This window comes from Lynx rufus, unplaced genomic scaffold, assembly GCF_022079265.1.
Source record: "Lynx rufus isolate CCGP_SWC_20201006 ecotype Redwood Valley unplaced genomic scaffold, mLynRuf1.p SCAF_18, whole genome shotgun sequence".
NCBI lineage: Eukaryota > Metazoa > Chordata > Mammalia > Carnivora > Felidae > Lynx > Lynx rufus.
In genome coordinates, this window is record NW_025814832.1 from 21,181,545 (window position 1) to 21,201,821 (window position 20,277).

The following is a 20,277-nucleotide window of genomic DNA, read 5'->3' on the forward strand; positions in this document are numbered from 1 at the left end:
CAGGGTCACTTAAGCCTTAATATGGACACACCTTAATTACAACACTTACCATGTTTTATTATAATTATTTCTTAGTTTGCCTATCTTCCCACCATATGGGATATACTTAGGAGTGGCGCATTTTTAAAAAATCTGACTCATTGGGGATATTTCATTAATTTGAAAATGAATGCACAACCTAATGATTATGTGTTAAGTATATGTGTTACTCACAACCCCTGAGAGGTCCCCAAGTGAGAAAATGGGAAGCCTCAGTTAGACGCTCTTTATGTAGTATGAATCAGAGTCCCAGTAAAGGAAGAAGAATCCAGAAGCAAAAGAGTTATTCAAATGCTATTCCTCCTATGAAATAAATCTGAAATCAGAAAGGGGCCAAAAGCCTGCAGCAGTGGGTATTTTAAACATGCTTATTAATAATGGCTCAAAGTGGAGATTTATTACAGTTGAGAATAGGGAAAGGGACAGTAAATCAGCATTGGTGAGGAAAAGAGCAAGGGAAAGATAGGAGTTCTTATTTAAAATGTATTCATATGCTTTATAACACTGAAATAGAGACAGCTATATTGAAGTAGAAGGCTTTATTTGTAGGATTGAATTCGCCAAAGATACGTTTTATGCCAGTATTCATTTTCCCAGCTTTCATTTGCTTTCTTTTGGCCGAAAAGTTGGGGGCCTTAGTTTATTGCTTGAAAGCAAGAAAAGATTGCCTTAGCCAAGTCTCTTCATGAAAATATTCCTTGCTTCGAGTGGTGACTTCTAAAGTGCTAGTTGGATCCCAGGAAAATGCTATTTTATTGGCACATATGTTGAAGAGAATAGTTTTTAAAACATTCAATTAGTTCTGCCTTTGAGACAGAATTTAAACCTATCTAAAGCAGTAGGATTAAATTCACGTAAAAACCCAACTGTTGCTTGGGAACCAATCCTTTCCCCACTCAAACTACCCTAAGGATAATCAAGCTCACACGTGGCTGTATTCCAGCCAAGGCAGCAGATACATGCTTTTAATTCATCAATCAGACCTCGCTACTCCCTGGCCTAAAAACTCTCAGTGGCTTTCTAATACATTAGAGTAAAATACAAACTCCTCACTGTGGTCAGCAGAGCTCTGGAACGTCTGTGCCTTGTCTCGACAGCCAGCCTCCTCTCCTCCAGCTTTTTTTTTTTTCTTTTTCTCATCTGGTTCATCAGGTTTGTTAACTGGCTTCCTCTGGATTCCTTGAACACATCAGGCTCTTCTCTGTCAACACCAGTGCCGCTTCTCTGCCTAAGACCCACTTTTCTCTGCCAGTCTTCAGGAACAACTCTTCTCAGTCCTTCCAGAGAAATTATCCCTGGCCATTCTAGGTTATCTCCCTATCCATGCTTTATTCTGTAATCCATTACCATCTTAATTGTCTCTACAGCGAGGTCATCAGAAGTGCTAATGACACAGATAAACAAGATCTCCCATATTCCCCACTAGACTGGAAGACCACTAAGAGCGTGAGCTGTTTGAGCTGTTTCCATTAGTCGCTAACTACCCACAACTGCTAACAGTGCCTGGCCTGTAATAGGTCCCCAGCAAATATTTGCTGCACGAATTCTCACTGTCAGGCCTGAAGCCTGACATGTTATAGGCTGTCAGTAAACACTTTTTTAGTGAGTTTGTCTTGTTCCCATAGGATTTAGCAAATTCACATAAGCCGCATAAATTAATTCCAAGTGCCCAACTCCCTGCCCGCGACAGCATGGTCTCTGCAAATTCTGCTAAGATGAAAAATAAAAAGAGGACAGATGAATGAAGGAGATGCCTAAGACTAACTTTCTAGGATTAAAAAAAAAAAAAAAGTCCCAGGACAAATTTTAACTCTCAATATCAGACTTGATTCCTCTGGTTCCTTGCTCTCCTGATCTATTTCTTGTTTTGGTGAGAACTTTTTCGTTATTGTATGGGAGTTACCATGATGTGTTAATAAACTAAACTGGGGCTTTTTTGGTTCACTGGTTTTGAACGAGCAGCTGATAGGTTTTGCTTTGGGTTTTCCAAGGCTCATGTTTTAAGCAGCTGAAATCCCAGTCTTTCATAGCTCGCTGGACCCTGAGCCAAGAGACTGCTTGGGATTTGTGGTTTATGGTAACAATACAGCATTGCCATGGAGAGATGTTTTGGCAAAATAACACATGGTCGTGATGCAGCAGTTAAGTGCCATCGTTTGGGCTCTGCAGAAATTAATTTGCAAAAACATCCCGGTCTGTTGTGTGTTCTTGTTTATATGTAAATTAGAAGATTGTGTGAAAAAGATGGCCCGGATGATGCCATTCAATTTCAGACCACTTGTCCATTAATTGGTTAGAGTGATTCTCACTCAGTTTTCTTTTATGTACATTTACATTATTTTCTTAATAAGGTGTACAGTCAAGCTAGAAAAAGACACAGCATTAGCCAATAAGTCATAATAACTGATGCTTTTAAAGTATGATGGAAAGTCTGCAAATTTGATTCACGGGGACAGTCATGGAAACTAAGAGAAAAAGAATTCTGTAGCAGTTCTCTAAATTTGGAAGTAGAAGCAGTGCCATAGTATCCTGCAATGCAATTCTGCTCCCAGGGGTGACATGGGGTGTTTATTAACCTGAAGGATCAATAACATGCAGGATGGTTAAGTGTCAGAATGCTGGGGATAATGGTCTGCACAAATCCAGAGGGAGAGTTTCTGACTCTAACTCTTGAAGCCTTAGTTCACATGTCCAGCCTTGTTCTTCAGGTAAAGTGTGCTGGCTTACTCCCATGCCCCAGTAAGCATGGGATCTCCATGCCCTCCTGTCTCCAGAGCCTTCCTCCTAATGCATTTCCCTAGAACCTAGATTACACCACATTTGCAGACATTTGAGTTGATCCTTTTGGTACCTGAGTTCCCTGGACTGGTTTTGACACCTTCATTATTGTCCCAACACCAAACACTGATTCTAAGAGCATTGGCTTCTTTCATTGGACCGTAGAACCTGGCCCAGTCCAGCTGGGCCCAGGACACAACCCCTGGAGCCTCTCTTCATGAGCAGTCATCCCCATTAGATTTCCTTGGGGCCCTGCAGATGAGACCCAAGCTCATCCGCTCTTTCCTGGATTGAAGCCTTTTTTTTTTTCCTAACACAGTCATAGATATATGGCTTTTTTTTTTTGCTTTTAACATTTATTTATTTTTGAGAGGAAGAGCAGCAGAGAGAGAGGGGGGGACAGAGGATTTGAAGTGGGCTCTGTGCTGATAGCACAGAGCCCAATGCAGGGCTCGAACTCATGAACGATGAGATCATAACCGGAGCTGAAGTCGGACGCTTAACAGACTTCTGAGCCACCCAAGCGCTCCCCTGTATGACTTTTTAAAAATCCTAATTTTATTTGGGATGTTTGACATTCAAAGCAGTTTGATTTGAAGCTTGGCACTTGAAATGTATTTTAACTAGCAAATGGGCACTGATGTTGCTTTTGATTTACCAAAAAAGAAAGGGTAGCAAAGTCTACAGTTGGCCATGGCAACAATTAACTCTGAAACTCCCTGGCTACAGTAATATGCCCTCCTATGGAGCCTGCTGGGAAGGGAGGGAGGTGGAGAAGCACCAGGAATCTTGAGACCCAGGCATTGGTCCTTACTCTGTTCCCCCCTGCCTCTCCCTTGGCTGCGTGGCCTCGGGTTGAGGACGTCACCCTCTGCTGTTTAGTCCTTGATTTCATGAATGTGTTTAGGCCAGATGATCTCTAAGGTGGCTTCTGTTTCTGAAAGACAATGAATCCATGGCTGACTTCAAGTGAGCAGTCCAGTGGGGAGCAAACGCAGGTACCCCTTCAGGAGCAGAGCAGGGGCGAGCGCCTCCCAGCCTCCCAGCCTCCCAGCCTCCAAGCCATTCCTCAATTGTCTGAGCAGGTGGTTAGAACCAGACACTTAGGCCTTGATAGTGAAGTGGGAATATAAAACCCTGAAACTGTTTGTCATAAAGAATGCCATGCCCGATAAAAGCAAAGGCAGATGTTCGCATAAAGTTTTTGTTGTTTGTGTTTTTGTGGGGGTGCTTTTGGGGTGGGAGGTTTGTTAGGAAGGCACAGCAGCACCTGCCCACACGTGCTGCCATCTATTAGCAGTCTCGCAGTCCATTTATAGGGTTGGAATTATTTTTGTTAATGATTTTCATGGGAATAGATGAAATGCACTGTGTGCTATAGCTGTAACTACATTTTTTGTGCAGCTGCCTTCCAGGGGAAGCCCCCCACACATCATAGGTGGCCCGGCTGTCCAAGAGGCTCTGGTCTCACAGAGTGTTAAAAATAAAAGGGGCTGTATTCATTTCCTACTGTGGCTGTAATAAGTAATCACAACTTAGGGACTTAACACATCACAAATTTATCATCTTACAGTTCAGGGATGAGGGAGCCCCAAATGAGTCTTATGGGGTTAAAACCAGGGTCAGCATGCCGGTGGTTCCTTCTGGAGGCTCTAGGGGAAGAATCTGTTGCTTCATCAGTTCCAGCTTTTGGAAGTCACCTTAGCTCCTGTCCTCTTCCTCCACCTTCCATGCCAGTATCTTCTTTCCTCTCTGACTCTCTTTCTATCCCTAGAGCTTTTCTCTAAATCTTTGACCCTCCTGCCCCTCTCTCTTAAAAAAGATCCTTTTGATTACATTGGGCCCACCCAGACAATCAAGGATAATCATCTCAGTACCCTTAACTTAATCATTTCTGCACAGCACCATTGCCTATGGAAGGTAACATATTAGGATGTGGACATCTTTGAAGGAGGGCCATTATTCAGCCTACCACACAGACTGTAGAGACCAACCAAAGCCCAAGGGATAAATGCCTTATCTAATGTCACACAACTGATCTGTGGCAGTGCCATGGCTATATCCCTAGAATCCCCAGAGCTTCCACGTTGATGTGCATCGCTGACAAAGATAGGTGGGAGCAGGCACTGAGGGAGGCTTTATTTTCATAATAAACTGGAAATGATTGAGGAATAAATATAGGATTTTTGGTGATTTAAAAATAGTTTAGAGGGGCGCCTGGGTGGCGCAGTCGGTTAAACGTCTGACTTCAGCCAGGTCACGATCTCGCAGTCCGTGAGTTCGAGCCCCGCATCGGGCTCTGGGCTGATGGCTCAGAGCCTGGAGCCTGTTTCCGATTCTGTGTCTCCCTCTCTCTCTGCCCCTCCCCCGTTCATGCTCTGTCTCTCTCTGTCCCAAAAATAAATAAACGTTGAAAAAAAATTAAAAAAAAAATAGTTTAGAGAAGACTTCTGTTTATATATTTTTTAAATACATGTTTAATTCAAGAGCTTCCTTAAATATTATAATTTGGCTAGGGCATGGTACTTTCTAAAGATGTTAAGTGACTTGCAGAGATAATAGAACTTAAATAATAAGGGGAAATGAAAGTGCCAAGGAACACACATACAGGTTCTTCTTTCTACTCCACCTTCTTCTCTTTTACCCCTCTTACTCTGGCCATGGCTGCCATTTTGAAAATCAGTTACAGCTGGAAAACCAGTTCAAGCTCTTTAAACTAAAGGGAATGGAACCAGCAGATATGCTCATTGAATGGGTTAAGCCAAATTAGATATTTTCCTTATTTCACAAGGAACCTCACCTTATTTTGGTGTTGAAACAGGCTTCTAAGAATCTGAGGAACTTGTTTTTGGCTTTCCTCCCACTTCTGCCCAACAATGGCCTGTAACAAATAAAAGGTTCGTAGAGTTTTGGATTTTGGTGGTACTAGACATGCCATCCAGCCCAATTCTTCTCCTGAATTACGGGTCTCTTATAGACTATCTTTGGCAAGTATTTACCATACTCCTCTCTTGCCTCAATTTTCTCCATCTGTGACATGAGGAGGAATGATGGCTACCTTAAATTAAAGGCTGAATTAAACTTGAGTTCCTGAGAGGACAGGTGCATCTGGGAGGGTCGTGACTTGGTTGTTAGGTTCATCTTCTCTAGGAATCACTCCCGAACTCCACTTCCACTGCTTCAGGGTTCAGTGCCCTCACCTAGAGATTTATAACCCACTTACCTCATCCTGCAGCCACCCACCACCACAGTGTGATAATTGTTCTTGTACGTAACTCCCTTCCTCTAAATTCAGCCTAACCCAGGGCTGAACATGCGCCAGGAGCTTACTGTAGTGTTGATGGACGCTGCGGGTGGATGAGTGAATGATGACCATATAATCTCAAGGCCACGTAGAGATGGATCCAGAGCCTCAGTGGAAATACTGAGCTGGGGGTGGGGGGTTGGGCAGGAAAAGGCTGAAGATATAGTCTGTGATCTTCCATGACATGAAATTAGTAACTGGCTCCCCACTGCTCTGCTGACTTTCTTAAACAGAAGAAAATAACTGGAAATTGCCATAGAAATTTATTTCCGTCAATTTTTAATGTGATACTGAAGAGGAGTAGACATTTCCCCTTTGGATATTTGGACTCAGTACTCCCAAGTCATTTTTCTCTTCCTATCAAGTGAATGCATTCTTGAGCTGCTGGTACATTAGGTTAGTGACACAGTGCTGGACTAAACAAAGACAGAGTCATGTTGCTGAGCTCCTGTCTGGCATTGATTAGGGTCATAAAAGTAATTCACTCCCTCAGTTTGGTTTCGACAACCCACAGAATACATAATACCTTGCATATGTCGAATGCTACTTTCTTTGAAAAGCTTTCAATACCTACTGTATAGGACAAGGTTGATTCCCACATCATTCCTGCCACACAGAAAAGTGGAGCATCAGCTCAGGAATTACTAAAACTCTGGTGTGCCTCCACATGAAAAGATGATGCAGGTGGACTATGCTGTCTTCCCATTAAGGTGTTAATGCCAACTGTACTCATCCAAGAGGCCACAAGGTGAATGGATCTGACACAAAAAAATCTGAAGGTGGACCTTAGAGAAATTGACCAAGATCCAAGTCAGGAAAATACCATAGCAACACCCAGGGGTCTTTATGGGTGGGAAACATTAGGTGTCTGTCTCTGATGTCACCCTTTTTGTGCCATGGCCCTTTTGCATTGTTTCTCAAACCTTCCACCTGGACTAATCCTACAATTGTTTGTTTGTTTGTTTCTAGTTCCTTCTTTCTGGGGATTGGTGAACTCAGCTTGGAACCTTTGCTCTGTGGGTAAACGGCAGTCGCCAGTCAACATCGAGACCAGTCACATGATCTTCGACCCCTTTCTGACGCCCCTTCGCATCAATACTGGGGGCAGGAAGGTAAGCAGCCATGTTGCTTCCATTGTGAAGTTGAGGATGCCGAGAGATGCTGATTCTGAAAGCTAGTCATACAGGTCTCCTTCTCTGTGATGAGTTTGTCTTCCCACCTAGGAGTGAAATCAAAGACCTCAGGCTTACTGCCAACAAATATAATTATGTCTAAATTGTACTTTCTCTCTCTAGCTGGTCAAACCCTCATGCTTCTCTAATTACTTTGTACCCCCTGGAGGTTGCTGGAGGCCCTATCCCTCAGTACCCCATGAAGGTCAGAAAGCAGTGTTGCTTCCCAAGCATATCACACTGGGAAAATCTCTCCTCTCAGAAACCTCTTTACTGGGGCTTCTTTTAACTTCAACAAAGTGAAAGAATAATTTGTTTAACAAAAGTAAAATCAGATATTTATCATTTTGGAAAGAAAAACAAACAAAAATCACCTTAGATGATTTATAAGAAAATCAACAATTAATCTTCCTAGGGGCATCTTGCTGGCTAAGAATCCTAACTTCTGCACAGAAATGCTGAGTTGTGCCTTGTCATTCTCATACCAATGTCCCTTCCCCTCACCAACCTCCCTCGATGCACTCCGCCTTCATGAGTGGAAGGGCATGATGCCCATGGGGATCTTCTCGTCGCTGGGTTCTAGTGTTTCTCTTGTGGGCTGATTTCTTTTTGGCTACCTTTTACTGTTGAATAGATCATTGAAAATGGAAAACACACACACACAGAAAATTGTGTTTGAAGGTGATTTAGTTATTGTAAACTCAAGAGGAATGGAAAATCGTTTGTGTGCAAGAAATTGGGATTAAAATTATGGACAACTTTGTTACTGCCGGCAGCTGATTCTCCAGGGTTTGCATTTCTTGGGCTCTGCTTTCTACATCCGCAGCCTGTTTACCTCACTTATCATGGAATCTATAAGAATTTTTGCCCCCTTCTGATGTATTGGAATATGTTTTTTCCTATTACCTGTCACCAAAACACCAACCAACCAAACAAACAAACCCAAAGTCGAATGTCTTATTTAAGAGTTGTTAGTGGCTTTGACTCCAGTCACAAAGTGAGTTCTAAAGACCTTGCACGTGATTGTAACTATTTCTCTATGTAGTATCTGTGTGTTATTTTAAATAGGACTTGAGAAGCATTTCTGTAGAAAAGTCCTATGTAGGTCATGTAGTTTATTGCTCTGATTCCACAAAAATTAACCTATCCAAATTATTGGTCCATTTGAAGTTTTATTTTTACAAACTCTAAAGGGAACTTAACCTGGGTTCTACACACACCTCTCTTATTCAAGTCACAAACATGGGTAGGTCCACTGACCAGTAAAGGGCAAGTTGAACTTTTGAGTACTCAGTCTATCTTTCCTTCTTGGGGAGGATGATGGAGGGAATAATTTGTGTCCTACACAGAGGGAGAAGCAGTAAAAATTCAGAATGAGGGGTGGGACCTGAGTTCCAGAAATTAGCTGAAAGGTAACCAGCAAGACTGAAGCCCAGAGACCACAGAGGTATAGGCAGGAGGAACAGATGGAAAAGGAAGATGGAGGCCAGATCTAGAGGCTGTGTTAAGGAGCTGGATCTTTTTTCCTGAGTTATGGCAAGCGAATGAAGCATTGTTCAGTCAAGAGCACACTGGGCACGGGATGGGAAAGGTGGCGATCTAACACAGGAATGGATACATAATTCTCACTTTCTATCAGCCCATCTTAGAGGAAAATACTGATGTGAAAGAAAAAAAAAATAACTAATTCAAGCCTGCTTCTCCCTTAAATTTATTGGGAAAGAAGAGATGGGGGAGACAGCCTAGTGTTAAAAAGCACTCATATGTTTTGGTTTGATATTTTTGTTGTTGTTGAAAGTGATATATATATTTTTTTATGTTTCCAATTCAGTAAAGTGTACCTGATCCAAATCAATTTTCAAAAGCACTGGAGTTTGGAATTTTGGAAACATTTACTTTTGACGATGTAAATATTTATATCTGGCACGATTTGTGTTGTCAGCTGTTTGAAAAGCTGAGAACTGTCTGATGGTTTTCCTTTGCATTAGCAAAAGGTGGAAAATAGAATAGAGATAGTAGTAGGGCCAACTGGTAATGAAATGTCTAAACTTGATAGACAATAGCTAAATCACGTTTGCAAGCTTTTTAAAGGTGGTGTTTAATGAGTTGGAGACTTATTTTGGAATGAGTATTCAAATGACTGCTGTGAATTTAGTTTTGCCTTGAAGAAATATGTATCCAATTCAAAAGGTTTAAAAGACTGGGAGGTTTTGGGCAAGGTACCACATTTTGAAGTCTGAGATCAGCTGGATATCAGCATGTTAAGTGTATCCCAGTCATTATGTGTTTCATGTCACATTTTTATCCATGAGCATTATTCTTGCTCCTGTTTAAGTGTACCTTATGCATAATAAGCCCATGAAGTACCCTTGCTGTGATCTCTGACTTGTGTTACTGTGTTTGTTTTTTTCATGTATTTGGCCTGACATAGGGTTCAGATGATGAATTACGGCTTATCTTAGCATGAGCAAGGGCTGAAATTTACCCCGAATGCAAGAATACAAAGAATGATAATAGTTACATGACAATCAAAACATATGATGTCTTGGATACAACAGAGTATATTCATTATACTTGAACAGTGATAGTTCTTCTACTTTTTAGGTTGCTTATTTTCAATGGTAATTCTTAAGCAATGTTTGGTGTTGTTGTTGTTTTTTTTCTTGAAAGAGAGTATTTGTTACCCAGTTGTTTTTATCTGACACATAGGATTCTTATGGGCAAAATTTAAAATGACTCTGCTTTTCAAACAATACTCACTTGGGGTGCCTGGGTGGCTCAGTCAGTTAAGCGTCTGACGTCAGCTCAGGTCATGATCTCACAGTCTGTGAGTTCGAGCCCCGCATCAGGCTCTGTGCTGACAGCTGAGAGCCTGGAGCCTGCTTCAGATTCTGTGTCTCCCTCTCTCTCTGCCCCTCCACTGCTCATGCTCTGTCTCTCTCTGTCTCAAAAATAAATAATAACATTAAAAAAGTGTTTAAAAAAACAATACTCACTTAAGTTTAGGTTGCATATGGACATAACAATTTTACCTTGGAATCCATCTCCCACCCTTGACCCCCGTTCAACTTAATTCCCAACAGTCTAAACAGTTTTTTAAAATCTTGGAGATAATTAATCTATTCTAGATAAAGCTCCTGAGTCAACTCAGGAATCAGAGTGGGCGGGTAGAGATAATTCTTCCCTCACGATCTCAGATCATTTAACACCCTATATGTAGGAAATTGGATTATGATGTGTTTTAAGCTCAGTTCAAGCCTGATTGACTGTTTTAAAGATGGACACCCTTGGTAGTCAATGGGCATGTACAGATTCACATGTGGTCTTTTTCCCCACACCAAAGTGAGTGTACAATATGTGTTTGTGTATTAATTTTCATGTGCTATTCACGTAAGTCAGCTTCTTGGTAATTTGCATACAATAGTGTAAAGTGTGAATGTTATTCACAGCAAAATCTGAGTGGTTGGCTTGATCATTTTGGGGGTGCGGAAATTCCTCTAGATATGTGCCTGGAGTATTCTGACACAGGTGAGTGCTGGAGGGTTTCTGGATTAAGAGGTGGGGTTAGCCTTCATGGAAGACATGGTTTGTAGTAAAAGAAGAAAACGCGTATTAAAACTGAGTCAAAAATCACTTGCCGATCCTGCCATTTTTTTTTATTTACTTTTTAAAATTTTTTTATTTTTATTTTTTTTTCAGTTTGCTCATCTTTATTTTATTTTTTTTCACATTCTTTTTTTTTTCAATATATGAAATTTATTGTCAAATTGGTTTCCATACAACACCCAGTGCTCATCCCAAAAGGTGCCCTCCTCAATACCCATCACCCACCCCCCATCAACCCTCAGTTTGTTCTCAGTTTTTAACAGTCTCTTATACTTTGGCTCTCTCCCACTCTAACCTCTTTTTTTTTTCCTTCCCCTCCCCCGTGGGTTTCTGTTAAGTTTCTCAAGATCCACATAAGAGTGAAACCATATGGTATCTGTCTTTCTCTGTATGGCTTATTTCACTTAGCATCACACTCTCCAGTTCCATCCACGTTGCTACAAAAGGCCATATTTCATTCTTTCTCATTGCCACGTAGTATTCCATTGTGTATATAAACCACATCTTCTTTATCCATTCATCAGTTGATGGACATTTAGGCTCTTTCCACAATTTGGCTATTGTTGAGAGTGCTGCTATAAACATTGGGGTACAAGTGCCCCTATGCATCAGTACTCCTGTATCCCTTGGGTAAATTCCTAGCAGTGCTATTGCTGGGTCATAGGGTAGGTCTATTTTTAATTTTCTGAGGAACCTCCACACTGCTTTCCAGAGCGGCTGCACCAATTTGCATTCCTACCAACAGTGCAAGAGGGTTCCCGTTTCTCCATATCCTCTCCAGCATCTATAGTCTCCTGATTTGTTCATTTGGGCCACTCCGACTGGAGTGAGGTGATATCTGAGTGTGGTTTTGATTTGTATTTCCCTGATAAGGAGCGACGTTGAACATCTTTTCATGTGCCTGTTGGCCATCCGGATGTCTTCTTTAGAGAAGTGTCTATTCATGTTTTCTGCCCATTTCTTCACTGGGTTATTTGTTTTTCGGGTGTGGAGTTTGGTGAGCTCTTTATAGATTTTGGATACTAGCCCTTTGTCCGATGCGTCATTTGCAAATATCTTTTCCCATTCCGTTGGTTGCCTTTTAGTTTTGTTGGTTGTTTCCTTTGCTGTGCAGAAGCTTTTTATCTTGATGAGGTCCCAATAGTTCATTTTTCGCTTTTAATTCCCTTGCCTTTGGGGATGTGTCGAGTAAGAGATTGCTACGGCTGAGGTCAGAGAGGTCTTTTCCTGATTTCTCCTCTAGGGTTTTGATGGTTTCCTGTCTCACATTCAGGTCCTTTATCCATTTTGAATTTATTTTTGTGAATGGTGTGAGAAAGTGGTCTAGTTTCAACCTTCTGCATGTTGCTGTCCAGTTCTCCCAGCACCATTTGTTAAAGAGACTGTCTTTTCTCCATTGGATGTTCTTTCCTGCTTTGTCAAAGATGAGTTGGCCATACGTTTGTGGGTCTAGTTCTGGGGTTTCTATTCTATTCCATTGGTCTATGTGTCTGTTTTTGTGCCAATACCATGCTGTCTTGATGATGACAGCTTTGTAGTAGAGGCTAAAGTATGGGATTGTGATGCCTCCTGCTTTGGTCTTCTTCTTCAAAATTACTTTGGCTATTCGGGGCCTTTTGTGGTTCCATATGAATTTTAGGATTGCTTGTTCTAGTTTCGAGAAGAATGCTGGTGCAATTTTGATTGGGATTGCATTGAATGTGTAGATAGCTTTGGGTAGTATTGACATTTTGACAATATTTATTCTTCCAATCCATGAGCAGGGAATGTCTTTCCATTTCTTTATATCTTCTTCAACTACCTTCATAAGCTTTCTATAGTTTTCAGCATACAGATCTTTTACATCTTTGGTTAGATTTATTCCCAGGTATTTTATGCTTCTTGGTGCAATTGTGAATGGGATCAGTTTCTTTATTTGTCTTTCTGTTGCTTCATTGTTAGTGTATAAGAATGCAACTGATTTCTGTACACTGATTTTGTATCCTGCAACTTTGCTGAATTCATGTATCAGTTCTAGCAGACTTTTGGTGGAGTCTATCGGATTTTCCATGTATAATATCATGTCATCTGCAAAAAGCGAAAGCTTGACTTCATCTTTGCCAATTTTGATGCCTTTGATTTCCTTTTGTTGTCTGATTGTTGATGCTAGAACTTCCACCAATGTGTTAAACAACAGCGGTGAGAGTGGGCATCCCTGTCGTGTTCCTGATCTCAGGGAAAAAGCTCCCAGTTTTTCCCCATTGAGGATGATGTTAGCTGTGGGCTTTTCATAAATGGCTTTTATGATGTGTAAGTATGTTCCTTCTATCCTGACTTTCTCAAGGGTGTTTATTAAGAAAGGTGCTGGATTTTGTCAAAGGCCTTTTCTGCATCGATTGACAGGCCGATCCTGCCATTTTAACCAAAAATTAGTTTTGGCATTTTTCCTCACCTTTTAGCTCTTTTGATAAAATGGACATCTCAGTAGTAAGTGACATGGGAATTGCTCATGATATGTTAAATGTAAAAGGTAGCATCTGAAGTCATTCACTTCATGATCCCAATTTCATTTAAAAAGTACTCATGCTATGGGGCGCCTGGATGACTCAGTCATTTAAGCGTCCGACTTCGGCTCAGGTCATGATCTCAGTTTGTGAGTTCAAGCCCCGTGTCGGGCTCTGTGCTGACAGCTCAGAGCCTGGAGCCTGCTTCAGACTCTGTGTCTCCCTCTCTCTCTGCCCCTTTCCTGCTTGTGCTCTGTCTCTCAAAAACAAACAAACAAACAAATAAATAAATAAACCCATGCTATGCATAGAAAAGAGACCAGGATTAAATGAGATGTTGTTTTCTTTCTACTTTCCTGAAGCTTCTAGATTTTCTATGACAAGCTTGCATTAATTTAATAATCTGAAAAACACCTTTTTTTTTTTTTAACTTATCCTTTCAGTTTAGGCAAAGATATACTTACAGTTGGCAAATATGGTAGTTGGAATGATGCCCTCTCCTAAAGATATGCATCTCCTGATCCCCAGAACTTGTACATATGTTATCTTACATGGCACAAGGTATCTTGAAGGTGTGATTAAATTAAGCATCTTAAAATGGGAAGTTCATCTGATATCATCCAGATAGACCCATTGGAATCACAGGGTTCTTATAAGGAAAAGACAGAGAGGCAGGAGAACCCAAGGCACAGAAGGGGATGTGACAAAGGAAGCAGAGGTCAGAGTGATGTGTTGCCATGAGCCAAAGAATCTGGGCAGCCTCTAGAAGCTTGAAAAGGGCAAAGAAACAGATTCTTCCCTATAGTCTCCAGAAGGAACACAGCCGTGCTAAAACCTGGATTTTAGCCCAGCAAAACTGATTTTTTACCTCTGACTTCCAGAATGTAAGATGAACCAGAATATAAGGCAGGATTAATTGCTAGCCCATGCCACCCACTGGGATGGATCTGAGGACTAAAGACCTCAGCTGCACTTCTCCCCACCCCCACTTATGCCAGGCTCCCTCTAGGGAGAAGTCAGAGACCAAGACAAGACTGTTGACTCAGTCTGCATAAGCCAGCCTCCAGGCCACAGAGCAAGGTGAAGGCAGATTGGAAGGGGCAAACAGATAACATCCAACACAAGGCTATACATTTTATCTGTGTGACCATTTCCAAATTTCCCATTAAATGAATATGAGGTAATAAAACTCATCATTACCTATCAAATTAGGTATAAATGTCTTGGCCTGGCATTCACAGTCCTTGTAAGATGGCCCCAGATCTCCCCTCCAGAGCCTTATTCCTCGTGCATGTTATGTCTATGTTTTGTTTTCAGTGAGATTGTAATACTTTTTTTTTTTTAATTGACTGTATCTCACCTTCCCCTGTGCTTTGGACACAACATAACCCTTCACCTGATGTACCTCTGTACCTTAGCAATCCCCATCCCTACCTTTTTATTATTCAACCTCTCTGGTACCAGTGTTACCTCCTCCATGATATTCCTCTTGATCTCTTTAGTGGATGGTGAAATCTTTCATCATTTGACTTCTTAAGTAACTTGCTTGTATTTCTTTTAGGACCTAACCTTGGCCTATAGGATATTAGTTTTACTTGCCTTGTCTCCCTGGCTTCAATTAAGGGCTCCTCATGATAAATGTGCTTTCATATTTTCATTTTATATCTGTGGGGTTATCTGTGACAGTGCTGGCTGGTTTGAACTGAACCAAGATTATCTTTGATTACCAAACAAATGGTTTATGTGGACTTAGTTAAAAGTTGCTTTGACTCAAGGCAGGAAAAATATGAGCAAGTCCCATGATGAAGAGTAACCTTGCTATCAACAGAATCTGTCATTAGAAACTAATTTTCAGTTATAGTACTTTTCCTGAAATATGTTGAGAAAAATAATGACTGTGGATTGGTTTGGTGCCTAAAATCTTATCACTTCTCTATTTTTAAATTTCTCCATGAACCTGGTAGGAAAATATAGTTGGCCACAATTAATCATTGCATTTCATGGCATGTCTACATTTGCTACGCTAAGAAACCTTTTATGAGTGAGGCATTTATGTTCCTTCAAGGACTTTGAGATATATTAGGGGAGAAAATACAGATATACAGAAGTTAAATCATAGTAACTGATTTAAATAACTATTTGAGATAATAATGGAAGAGATACTAAGGCACCAGTGAAATGATTAATTAGCAAATCAATCATTTTGACGTTAATATTTAATGGTGGTAAGAAGTTGGGTTGGCCAAACCAGACTTTATGGAGGTGCTAGAATGTGAGCTAGCATGGAAAGATAGGTAGAATGAAATACTGTTTGCAGAAGGGTCTTTAAATGTTAAATGTTCTGGCTCCACGTGTGAAAGATTACATAAATATAAGGATAGATCCATTTTGCCATCTAAATGTGTTACAGTGGTGCTGGTTTTTATTGGATAACTGATATTAAACTTTCATAGGTAAGTATTCCTTCCCATTTGGAACTCATTAGCTATCTTTAAGTACCATGGGTCTTTTTATACTGAAGCTCTGGTGTGAAAATGATACACATAATTTCACATAGGCTTGTGGGATAGAGCAGATCTGTAAGAGCTGATGAAGAAGTGAATGTAATTCTTACTCATTTGTATTTTGTGGTTTGATAAATTTCTTGACTTGCCACATTGATAATATCCTTTCTCAGAAGGAGGCAATAAAGGGTCTCTTTATTTGGATCTAAAGCAGCTTGGTGGTATGGAATGGACAATAAAATTCTAGAAGAAAATGGGTGTATATCTTAGAAAATACGGTAGCTAATATAAAAAAAAAAAGCTAATAACTGTTGTCAGACATAGATCCTAAACCTTCAAAAGGTGAATTTTTGTAATATAGTTAGAATAGATGTGATCTCTTTGCCTCACGGAAGGTAACTCTAGAGGATTGAGAAGCTCTTAACAATGAAATTATGGTAATAAAATTACAAATGATGATACCAAATAAAGGAAGTTGTAGTGACTAAAGATACTGGTGTGGTGGTTCAGGGAGTTTTGCCAAAAATATGTGTTAAAATGGCATGTAAAAGATTTAAGAGAAAGGGCTTATAGTCACAGAGGGGGACAAAAGTGGAAGGAATCTTTGAAAATGGTTAAGGGAGAATAAGGCCCAGAATGAGTGTAGGATTGCAGAGCAGGAAGGTTTTTTAAAGTTACAGTTAGAGGAAGCAAGGGCATTAAGACAATGTTGACCTTGGGGCACCTGGGTGACTTGGTTAGGCGTCCAAACTCTTGATTTTGGCTCAGGTCATGATTTCACGGTTCATGAGTTCCAGTCTTGAGACAGGCTCCATGCTGACAGAACAGAGCCTGCTTGGGATTCTCTCCGCCGCCCCCCCTCCCCTGAACTCACTCTCTCTCTCTCAAAAATAAATAAACTTAAAAAAAAAAATAAGACAACATAGACCTTCGTTTGGGGGAGGATAGATGTCCACAGATGTTCTGCTTTGGGTTTGGATTTTAGGTTTATCACCAACCACCTAGATGGGAGAAACCTAACTCTCGGAGCTTTAGTTCCCTCTCCTGTAAAAGAGAGGTTGTAACAGTCCCCCTCTTGCAGGGCTGGGATGAAGGGAAGTACATGGAATAGCGTCCCTATTAGGCGGGTTATAACCAAATTATCGGGCCAGTGGCTGGCAGAGGAGATACACCACAATTGTTAACTACTGTCTTCATCCATTCAGGCTGCTGTAACAAACTGTCAGTGACTGGGTGGCTTCTAAAGAATGGAAATTTATCTCTCACAGTGTTGGCAGCTGGGGGGGATGTCCAAGATCAAGGCACTGGCATGGTTGCGTGCTGGCACCTTCCTTCTTGCTGAGTCCTCACATGCTGAAGGGACCGGGAAGCTCTGTGGGGCCTCTTTTATAATGGCTCCAATCCTAATCACGAGGGCTCTGCCCTTATAACCTAATCACCTCCCAAAGACCCCTCCTCTTGTTACCACCACCTTAGGGGTTAAGATTCGAACATATGAACTTTGGGGGGACACCAACATTCAAACCATGGCAGCAACCATCAGACATGTTGTGGCTGTTAGCGAGAAAACACAACTTAACTCCCACTTGGGTTTCTCTGTCAAAGAAACTCATACTCACTTTAAAATCTGTAACATATATGCCAAGAGGTAAAGTGGATGGCAAACTAAAAATCCCAAACCACCTCGCCGGTGCCCCCTGTCCAAAAGTTTGGAATTCAGGAGGCATAAAGGTAAAGCTTTCCTCTCAGGTGTATGTTTATAAATAGCTGCACAGATTCAGGCTGGGCTGCGTTTGTTGTAAAATCGCTACATGTGAAATGGTAGAGGAAGTTACTGGATAATGTGTGCAGCATGCGTAAATAGCACGGGGAAGATACCAGGAGACAAATTCAACCTAATTACATAGTACATAAGGTACTGCTCCACGATAAGTGAGGTCACTGTCCTGTAATCACCTTCAGCGAGAAGAGACTATCTGGGATATTACGGTCAGATCCCTCCGTGCTGATGGCTAGAATAACTAATGGAAAAATGTTGACAAAGTGCAGAAGGAGACGCAGGAAAGAGTGATGAGAAGAAGCAGACATTCGGTATATTCTCTGTTCAATTCTCTTTCTGTTTCTCTCTCTCTCTCTCTCTCTCTCTCTCTCTCTCTGAAAGGATGGTATTTTAAGGTAAATTACAGGTGGCTTCTAACAGTACCTGTCCCGTGCAGCCTCAGACACAGAGAACCAGTGCTGGTGTCTGGAAATGGCTTGGACCAGACTTTATTTCAAAGTGTGGAGGGTGAATGACCTCCCTGTGTTTCGCTGAGAACCCCCAGCACAGAAAGAGTTGCGGCAGGCTCCCGGGTCCACTGGCTGTGGTGGAAAAGCTCCAGCATCAGAGGGGAGCCTCGACCTGGCCCGGAATCCTCTTCCCATCTGGCAACTATGAATAATGGTTAGGCGGGCACGTGGAATATGTTTCTTTGAGGCTGACCCCCGAAATGCAGATTTAGCTAGGATGCACACCCTCTCAAAGGAAAGCTCCCTTTAAAGCCCTAGCGTAGGTTTGGAACTAACCTGCCTTCTCGTCTTTCTCATCCACTATCAAAATTACTCCTCAGAGTTTTGAATAGAGGACTCTTTCTCCTTTGGGATATTTTGTTCTGAATAGCTAGGATGGGGGAATGTTCCAAGAAAGGACTTTGATTAAAGATAAAGAAAATGAGGCCAAGGTAATTGTGTTTATGCTCAGAGCAGAGCGTTTCGCAGGCAGTGGCAGGTTCAGTGCGCGGTGCTGAAGAGTGATGAGAGATAAGCAAAATGCAAGAGACTGACGCTGTCTTGAAAGTTGGAAACGGGCTCGGGGCTAAGGCGCTCTGTGGTTGTTTTCTGGCTCTCCTGCACTGTCGCCCAGCTTAGAGCGAGACTCAGGACTGCTGCTCACTCTCTTGGCCGCTGCTTGTAATGTGTCCCTCTTGACATCACGCAGATAATCAATGCAGTCATTAGGCAAGCCTTTGAAGGAAACACCTGGATGTTGGCTTTAGTAGTTTATAAATATATCTGGTTCTGTCTCATTCTTTATGCCTCTGGTGAGTATTAGAAAAGGCTTTGCTCTCCTTTCCTGATTCTTGGTCTTCCCTGACCACCCCCTCTCTCCTCATTTACATTTCTCTTCTCTGTCACTCTGACTTGCTCTCCTACCCTTTGGTCCTCTCCCCAGTCTCCTTTCTCCAGTTCACCTTGCCCCATTTCTCTGTCCCCCTTTCCTTTCCCCCCTCCTTCCTCCTGGTTGGGTACAGGTGACTGAGGGACGACCTGTGTGCCTTCTCTCCTCTGCATCAGAGTGGAATAGGGACTCCCCTTTCACACATTTTAGAAGGACTGACAGTTCTCTGATCTGGGCAGCAACACTTAAATAAGAGAAAATTCAAGTTATCTGGGGACTGAGTCCAATTTTTTATGAGAATATGAAGGAAATTAAGTCAAGATGCCTAATGAATTTACAGGCAAATGAATTGCTAGAAGGAATCATTTCTTCCAGGAATTTCATGGGTGTTAACCACATGGTAGTTTAGTTTTCTGGTTAATTGATTCCACAGATGAAACCAACAGGCATTTTACAAATTAACTGTCCTTCCAAAAATAGATGACAAAGTGTCTTATTTGCATAAGACAAATTTGCTTGGAACTCAGCTCTCTTGCCATTCACCTAAAAATGGGGGAGAAGAGCAGGAGAAAAGGGAAAGACATGACCTAATTTTTACAGACCTCTCCCAGCTTGCCTCATCTTTCACGCATTCCAGAAGAAGTGTCTCCATCACAGTCAAAGAGATAAAACTGATAGAACACCTGGGCGATACAGAAACAGTTGTATACCCAAGAGAAGTTCTGGATTTTGATATTAAAAAATCTGATATCAGTGTGTATTCTATCCAAGAAGGCTCTGTCTACTCCAGGTAAGCCTTTTCATTTGACTGCATAAACTGGCCAGGCTCCCCCTACCTGAACTTCCGAGACCTTGAGTCCTGTTAAAGGGCTCTATCGTTGCCTAGAAACCAGGTACCTTTGGTCTGAAAATAAAAACAAATAATAATTTCCCCATCACTTCAGGGAAAAAAGCGAAGCATATTCTGTTTGAAGGACTTAAGAAAATACAAATTTTCTTCTAAGTTCTGCTTTTCTGAAGCAAAAGAACTACATTAAAACCGGAAAACTAGAATAAAAGGTCTGAATTGGGGAGTGTAAGCATCATAAGCCATTGAACACATAGGCAACTACAGACTTCTAATTTTTCTTATGAAAATTTAATGTCCTATAGAAACAACTTTATTAATATTGCATGAAGGATTAAGAATAATTAATCAATCCATTTCTTTCCAATATCTCATATTTTTATCACT

At 41.3% G+C, this 20,277-nt stretch overlaps 1 protein-coding gene across 1 annotated transcript in view; it reads left to right on the plus strand.

Moving 5' to 3' along the window:
- Positions 1-20,277, plus strand: part of CA10 (carbonic anhydrase 10) — a 453,082-nt gene that overhangs the window by 163,353 nt on the left and 269,452 nt on the right. The window contains exon 3 of the mRNA XM_047080971.1: positions 7,091-7,233. Coding sequence (XP_046936927.1) covers positions 7,091-7,233 — 143 coding nt within the window. The remainder of the gene's footprint in view (positions 1-7,090; positions 7,234-20,277) is intronic.